The sequence below is a fragment of the Armigeres subalbatus genome, chromosome 2 (genome assembly GCF_024139115.2).
Source record: "Armigeres subalbatus isolate Guangzhou_Male chromosome 2, GZ_Asu_2, whole genome shotgun sequence".
In the NCBI taxonomy this organism is placed as follows: domain Eukaryota; kingdom Metazoa; phylum Arthropoda; class Insecta; order Diptera; family Culicidae; genus Armigeres; species Armigeres subalbatus.
This window is the reverse complement of record NC_085140.1, coordinates 327081443-327090340: the sequence shown is the minus strand read 5'-3', so window position 1 is coordinate 327090340 and position 8898 is coordinate 327081443. Positions and strand designations below refer to the sequence as shown.

At 39.9% G+C, this 8898-nt stretch overlaps 1 protein-coding gene across 1 annotated transcript; it reads left to right on the top strand.

Moving 5' to 3' along the window:
- The first annotated feature begins 619 nt into the window (after positions 1-619).
- Positions 620-988, top strand: LOC134209956 (vitelline membrane protein 15a-1-like). Its single transcript, XM_062685972.1, has one exon. It carries the CDS (start codon positions 620-622, stop codon positions 986-988), a length of 369 nt encoding a protein of 122 aa, XP_062541956.1.
- Positions 989-8898: the final 7910 nt, after the last annotated feature.

The following is an 8898-nucleotide window of genomic DNA, read 5'->3' as shown; positions in this document are numbered from 1 at the left end:
TATAACGTGCCTCTCCTGTGCGCCGCGTCGAATGAATCCCAAGCAACGTGGTTAAACGGCGACAATAATTTAATGCAGCTAAAACGAATGTGTTTTTCCGGAAGCTGCTGTTGTTTTTTTATCGTTCCACTCATTGGAAGTTGCACTCTTGTTGTTCATTTTCATTCGACTGAACTTAATGAATGGCACTCCCTATGGTTTCATAAATTGTTGATTCCCGTGCACAAGGCGAAGGTAAGCGTTATTGCTTTGTCGTCACTGGCAAATACGATGAGAAGTGGAGAAAAAAATCGTTTCGTTTTGCAGTTGAATTATTCCACATCACATACATTTAACTACGATAATCAACCAGCTGCAGTAAAAAACTTTGGATGTTTCTCACTTCCGGATATTAACGGCAATGAACTACCATCTGTTAGTTTCCAGCAACTGTTCCAATTCAGACTAAATCGTTTTATGGCAATTAAAATAATTCATTCAAGTGAAACGGTTTTACCATAGAATCAAAGCTAATCGTTCTCCCCCTATAAAATTCAGTCATCTAATCTGTCCTAAGCATAGTTTGTCTAAACCACTCAAAGCAACAAGAACAGCAAGTTCTCCTTGATCTTGATCCACCATGCGGTCCTTCTACGTCGCCTCGTTGTTAGTCGCTTCCTTCATTGCTGGAGCTATGGCCATCCCGCAAATGGGACCCCTCATGCCACCCGGATACTTCGCAGCCATGGGCGGTCATCCTCATCCCATGGAGGGAGGTTTTCCCGCTCCAGCACCGGCCACCGCTCCCGCCAACTGTGGATCGAATTTGCTGATCGGATGTGGAGATCCGAAGGTGGAACAAGTGCCGTGCGTACCGGAGCAAGACCACAGGCGTCCCCCATCGGCGGCGGCTTACCATTACGGGCGGCATCATGCCCCAAGCTACCACCACCATCGTTCCATGGACGGTGATTTCGAGGATGCGTTCGAGGGAAGTTACGAAGCGTAGTATTTTCAAGAGATCCTTCTGAAAGTGTTTGTTAGTTAAGCTAATAAAGAATGGGTACTTATTTGGCCTATTATCAACCATCAACATCTGTATGCTTCTTTTTGACTCTTATTATCTATCTTAAGGTTTTGTGAGATAAAACTGTGACTTTGTTGTAATTCGTTGAGCTTTGGTCTTTGCTACATTCACAAAATGTTTTCGTAAAATTGGGATTTCAACCGCGAGACAATTGGCGAAAGCATTTGCCAAGAATGTTACTTAAATATCATTCAGCCTGAAGGCTTGCTAGTCTTGCATTTTAATTCTATATAAGGAATCGCCTTTAACTATTTTACTGCCTCAAGTACAACCTTTCTCGTTATACAGTTATTCCCACAATTTTATTAAACAATTATTCTTTATTTAATTTCCTTTCATCCATCATGAATCAACCAGCCCAAATTAAATTACGCTATCGTGGAAAGGGCGCGAAAATTCCCGCAACATTGGCGCTGATTTTGATGTTATTAAATGTTGTAAACTCGCATCCCTTTTTACGGCTTCTTTTCCCCCATTCATCCTGTTACAGAAGCTTTCCGCTCTCTTTTTTATGCCAGTTAACAGCGTTTCCCATTCGAAAAGCGGCGCATGATATAACTTTTCGAACAGTGGCACAAAGCTCATCGCGCACCCGATCACGGTTCCAGCAGAAAGGACACGGACAACAGACCCGCGAGTGTCGCGAAAATATATGCATAAATTTACAAACCAAATGCAATTATTCACGACCATCAGCCACTTTTCAACTGCCGACCAGCAGGGCCCACCACCACCACCCATTCCGTTCCGCGTGACGTGGCCAGAAAATTGTGGCCGCGGCCCTTTCCATGGGATGCGGTTACACAAGTCGGAGGTCACTGGCGGCATCGACCGGCCGCGCCCAGCTCAGGTCGACGGACTCGACCAACGGCGGATGGCGGCGTACTCGCCACTCGATGGAGGATTATAATTTATGTGGATGGGGACCAAAGGGGACAGAACGGGGTAAAGGTAGTGTGGAACTTGATTCCAGGACGACGACGCCAGTCAGTGGCGCCAGTTTTTTCCCCCGAATTATGGAAGGTTAGATTATGCGCTTGTTTTTTTTTTCAGTAAAATGTTGGTGCAGGCCAAGCCGTTACATATCTGTTACAGTCAAGTAGGAATTGATTGGAATGGTGATAGCACATCTTATAACAAATGAATACATATCACATATCAGCTCCACACATTGTGTTTATTACGGAATATAAGTTTGTGTATAACACGCAATTTTACTTTTGCAGGAATATTTACGAAATCGGCGGAAATACTAAAATATCTGGACATTTTTTTTTATCAAACCTGCAATGAAATGCTGAAAAAAATCAACCAAAAACCACATTTATGTTTTTTTGTCCAGACACATGAGCAATACCAAAAGGTTTTGCTATAGATACAAATCTCTCAAAGTGCCTCTGGAGCCGACGTTCTGATAATTCAAAACAAATTCCAAAGCGACTGAAAACTTGAAAAGCAATCTGGGACATGAGCATGAGCATGATTGACCGGCCACGGTTGCTACTCCGTTTTTGCCAGGTCAGCTGTAAGAACCAACAGATGAAGTTTGGGACTAACATCATCTTCAATGTGTAAGAACTGGTGACCCAAAAATAAGCAATACCAGCGCCGGCCATGTCCGAATGCAGGTCAATTAAGGAATAGGTAGGAAATTGTTGAACACAACACAGAGCAAATCTAAATTTCGATGACCGGCCAAACATTGCTTACTGGAAAAAATACCTACTACTGAACAAGAAACAAACTTTCACTTTCTCCATTTGTTACATCAATTACAATCTGGGACATCCCGGAAAGTCATTCGACTGAAAGCAATTTCGATGAAGATCATTAGGTTGAAAGCTGTTTGGCTGCATATGGCATTTGGCTGGCCAAGGCAGAAAATATAATTCAGCCGAAATGCTCGTTTAGCATGCCAAAAATCTCAAGTTTCCATTCCACAAATTTAATTTTTTTGGGATATAAAGGGATTAAAAATAGAATATTCGATGCTACCTTCACAGTCTCTATGTTGGTCTGAAGGTTGAGAAGTGGGCTTAACGCTCGCCTGCGTCTATGAGGGCTATCGCAGTAGCAAATGAAATAAAGTATGGCTAATCTGAGGCGTTCATAGTCGATTGGTCACTCGTCTGAGGCCACAAGGGCGGACGCAGTATCAAATTGAGTACAATATGATTATTCTGAGGCGTCCATAGTAGGTTGAGCACTCGCCCGAGGGCACGAGGGTGGACTCAGCATATTCTTTGCTTCTTATCTTTTCTTTTCTTCAAGGGAAATAACTAGAAAAGTATTTTTGTAAAACATTGGTGTCTTGAACATCCCGGACACTCTCATCCCGGAACAGCTTGTTAGTCGTCGATTAACCGCGACCCCTACTACAGGACTGGTCTTAGGGATTCTACTTAATAAAGACTGAAAAAAACAAATGATACAAAAATCACAGTGAGAAGATTATTATCTTAGTTCAAAGTGTTGTGAACTATGACGTATTTTCTAATATCCATGTAGCTTGAAAATATGCTGAAAATAACAATCAAAAATTGCCACAACACACATTTGACTAAACCACTTCTCCTTTCTCTTTTATCACTTCTTCACTTTTCACTTCACTTTTCACTTTCCACTTCACTTTTGAATCCTCTATTATAACTTTTTGCTTTTCATTTATCACGTATCACTTCAAGCATGTCACATCTGCGACAAGTGTGATGTGATGTGGTTAGTGAGAACTAAGACGTCTCATTTTTTATTTCTCACTTTTCCCACTTTTTACAGTGAGAAGTAAGTAAACAAACATTGAAAAGCATATTTCTGCTGGAACAAGCATTTTTTTTAGGAAACTACGGTGCATATTCGACAGAATAAACTCTCGGTTTCTAATCATTTCCCTCTACCAGATAAGAAAATTTGTTTTAGGAGAAAAATGTTTGCATTCTACGGAATCGATAAAACAATGTTCGTTTCTAAAATAAGTCACACTCAAATCGCAAATTTGTTCTGCAATTAGATATAAGAAAGGAAAAAAAGATGCCTTATGTACTTCTCATTTCTTTCTGTGCAAGTGAGACGTGAGATGTGGGGAGTAAGAAATAATGAGGAATGAAAAGTAAGGTATGACGAGTAGCAAGTGGAAAGTAAGATGCCTCAATTCCCACTTCTCATTTTTTATTTCTCGCTTCTAACAATAAACAGTGAGAATATGAACTTAAGAATTGAAAAACAAATGGTGTGAAATGAAACAGCTCACTTATTACTCCTCATTTGTTATTTCAAACAACTGACTTCTCACTTTTCAACTATCATTTCTCAACTCTCACTTCTCATTTTTGTTTTGTCATTTCTCGATTTTCGAAGTGAAAAAATGATTAATGAGAAAAGAGAAGAGAGAAGAGGGAAGTGAGATATTCACTCCTCGTTTACTACTGTGAGAATTGAGAGTAACAAGGGCAATTTGATTAGTTACAGGTGAAAAGCGAGAAGTGAGATGTGAGACGTCTAACTTCGCACTGCTCATTTCTGGTTTATTACTTCGGGCTAACGACATTTCCAACCATATGACTCGTTCGTCTACGCAACGGAAGGTTCAAGAGAAGACAATGTGAGCCACTCACCGCGAGTTTGCATCGGTGGTGACGAAATCGAGAAGGTAGAAGAATTTGTGTACTTGGGCTCACTGGTGACTGCCGAAAATGATACCAGCAGAGAAACTAATAGAGTTCGCCGCCGTACCAAACTGACAATCTACAAAACGCTCATTAGACCGGTAGTCCTCTACGGACACGAGACCTGGACGATGCTCGTGGAGGACCATCGTGCACTTGGAGCTTTCGAAAGGAACTCTATGGTGGGGTGCAGATGGTGGACGGTACGTGGAGGAGGCGAATGAACCACGAGTTGCATCAGCTGCTGGGAGAACCATCCATCGTTCACACCGCGAAACTCGGACGACTGCGGTGGGCCGGGCACGTAGCCAGAATGTCGGACAGTAACCCGGTGAAATTGGTTCTCGACAACGATCTGACGGGCACAAGAAGGCGAGGTGCGCAGCGGGCAAGGTGGATCGATCAGGTGGAAGATGACTTGCGTAGACTGCGTGGTTGGCGACGTGTAGCCATGGACCGAGCCGAATGGAGAAGACTCTTATATACCGCACAGGCCACTTCGGCCTTAGTCTGAATAAATAATAATAAATGTAATGCCAATAAAAAGAAGAAGAAAGCTTTTGTTAGATTGCATAACTCAAATTAATTCATGAAAAATATGTTATTTAGGTCCTTTCGAAAAGTTAAGCGAGAAATGTTCGGCTAATTGGATGAACGACCGATCTAAAACTATTTTTCGGCTGAATAACCGTTTTACCCTCAGTTAGACCAAATGGAATTCTGCCAGACGACTTTTGACCAAACATGATATCAGTTCAAATGTAAGTTTTTTTATCATCGATCCTTCCAGAACGGGTTAGGGGCAAGCCAGAGTAAACGCGACGTGCGATGCGACGCGACGCGACAGTGCAATTTGACAGCCTGTTGATAATGATTGTTATTCTTTTACGTGAGTCGCGTCGCGTCGCGTCGCGTCGCATCGCTCGTCGCGTTTACTCTGGCTTGCCCCTTAGGGACAAAAGGTCGAAAGGACAAATGGTCGAAGAGGACAAAAAGTCCAAAAGTAAAAAAGGTCGAAAGGACTTCCTTCTTTCTCTTCTCTCCTTCTTTCTTCCGTCTTTCTTCCAACTTCTTCCTACTTCATTTTTTCTTTTTTCTTTCTTTTTTCTTCCTTTTTTATTCTTCCTTCTTTGTTCTTCATTCATCCATCTTCCTTCTTCCTCAAAAAAGAGGAACAAAAGATGTTCCTTCTTTTTCTTCTCTCATCCTCTTCCTCATTTTTCCTTCTTCCATTTTCCTCTTGCCTCTTTCTTACAACTTCTTCCTACTTCCTTTTTCCTTCTACATTGTTATTTAATCTATCTTCCTTCCTTTTTCTTTCTTAATTTTTCTTCTTCCTCCCATTTTCCTGCGATCTTCACACTTCTTCCTTCTTCTTTCTACTTTTGTTTTTCATTGTTCTTCCTTCTACTTTGTAGGTTCTTCTTTTATCCTTCTTTCACTTTTTTTCATTTCCTTTCTTTTTTATTCTTTCTCCTTCTCTTCATTCATCCATCTTTCTTCTTCCTTTTTTCGAAATACTTCTTCTCTCTTTTTCCTTCCTTCTCATTTCTTCCTTCATTCTTCATATTTATTTATTCATCTCTTTTTTTCTTCTGATTTCCTTTCTTCTTCTTCCTTCTTTTTTTATTCTCTACCTTCTTATTTTTTATTTTCTTCATGTTTCTTCTTTCTTTTCTTCTTCTCCCTTATTTTTCTTCATTTCTCCTTACTTCTATTTTTTCTCATAGGTTCAATCCCAGCCGCTCGTCCCATTTCTCCTACTTTGTATCTGTCTCTATATTTCTCATGTTCCAGCAATCGCTAGAACAGGAAATGGACTTCCATACTGTTTCAGTATTCTATCCTATACCTTTAAATTGTCTATTCTAGTAGTAACTGCCAGATTTGGAAATGAACGGAAATGTTCATTTCCTATATCCAATTAAAATTCCATCAATAGCTACCTCCTACCACATTAGCTGGGCAACTCGTTAACCTAGACGAACCTCTGCCCGCCGACAAAATCCAATATAATTCCGCTTGAACTCGTGGCAAGTGCAGAGGTATATTCGGCTTGCAGTGGGCGAGTTATTGCATCATTATTTCCTTCCCCTTCCCTACTTGAATTCTGACGCAGGCGCCAGTGTAACCTAAGAAATGAGATCACCAGTACTTGTACATTGTACATTGCTAATCCCAAGCAAACATCTGTTGGTTTTCTGTGCAAGAACAGCTGATCTGGTCATAATGGAGTAGCAACTACGGGCAGTCAATCAAGCTAAAGCTCAAGCTCTTTTTCATTCTTCCTCTATTTGTTTTCTCTCTCACTTCTTCTTCCATTTTCTTTCATACTTTTTATCACTTCCTTACTCATTCTTTCTTTTTCTTTCGTCTTTCTTTCTGCCTCTCTCCGTCATCCTTCTTTCTTCTTCCTTCTTCATTCTCCTTGCTTCCTTCTTCTTTCTTTCGGTCTTTTATACCTTTTGCCTTTCTCGTATACTAAGTATACGTGAAGGCTATATATTCGCTCCAAAAACAATTTTTATAGAAGGCCCGCAGACGCATAGGGTTATATACCAATCGACTATGTTCGACGAATTGAGGTCATGTCTGTGTGTGTGTATGAGGGTGCTAATGGAATATATGGGAAAATTTTGACCATACAATTCCAACAACGGGTAGTGCTCAAAAGTTTCATCTCTTCAAAAAAAGTCCGCATGCAAAATTTCACCTCACCTCGATTTTTTATGTTTGATGTCAAATGTCATAGAAATGCATGAAACGTCAAGATCTGGTGACATCTCAAAAAAATGGCTTTTTGGGACTTCGATTTTTTTTTTTGAAATCGACATTTTTTTATGCCAAATTACTTCGAAATGGAAAAAACATCGAGATCTGGTGTTAACCCAAAAAAAATGAAAAAATTGACTTTTTGGGATTTTTTTCGAGATTGGTTTTTTTTTATACCAAATGTCAAATCAAAAAAATTGTCATTGGTAAATTTTCGTCGACCGCTTTGGTCAAACACTTAACTAAGTCCGATTGAGCTGAAATTATGATTTTACCAAAATCTCAACAACAGAATTGTTCGGTAAACATTTTTACAGATTGTCTATGGTTTCGACAGTTGAATAAAGGAAAAAAAATACATAAACCGGAAAAAACGACCTCTTTTCCCTTTCGGTCTTTTGTTCTTTTAACATTCTGACTTTTCCGTCCTTTCGTCTTTTCGACCTTTTGTTCTTTCGACCCTTTATCCTTCCAATCTTTTGTCTTTTTGACCTTTTCTCTTTCGACTTTCTGTCCTTTCGACCTTTTGTCATAGATTCTTCAAATGTGATATCCTCGGAGTGAGTGACCTCTATTTGATAGGTTCTATAAGCTCTGGTCCACGCGTGGCATACCTCAAAGTTTTACATAACAGGTTCAAAGGGAAAAACGTTTGTTTTCGGCTAGAGTTGGTTCGCTCGGAGAAGTACTTAACAGAATTTGTGAAGACTCCTTTTTATAAATCCATTTTCCGAGTGATTTTTGCAGGAATACACTTTTACTTTGTAAGGAAGAGTGTGCATCATACCCACTCTTCATTATGGAAACCCGAAAGTGTGGAGGGTGCTGGAAAATGATAATTAACTGTTTACAATAATTCATCTATTGAGGCAGCGTCTTGAATCTATTGTTCACACAACAGCAAAATACAAACGACCGGAAAAGTTCCGGCTTGATTCAGACTCACGTGTTAAGCCCACTGAGTGTGCATCAATACACTTCTCTTTACTGGTAAGATCTCAACACATTTTAAAAATAAGTGTGAGAAATGACCAATCCTGCGGACTGCTTGGCTCCTATAGGAAAGTGTGTGAAATTCATCGTGTTCTATTATTTGGTTGTTTCTTAATCTCTGTTTAGTTTTTTTTTTTCGACACAAGCTGAATTGAAAGTATTTTCAATTGTGCTTGATTATTGACTTATGACTTGTGACTGACTAGAAAAGATGTTTAATTTTTATACAAATAGTTAAGTTTTGCCATTAAATGTGATTTTTTTTATGAAATAATGCGAAAAAAGATTTGGCTGCCGGTGGGACTTGAACCCACACTATTCCATTAAGTACACGGACGTATTACAGGTAATCTTCGATATAACGTACGATACACTCGATATAGCGTACATTTTTTCCCGTTATAA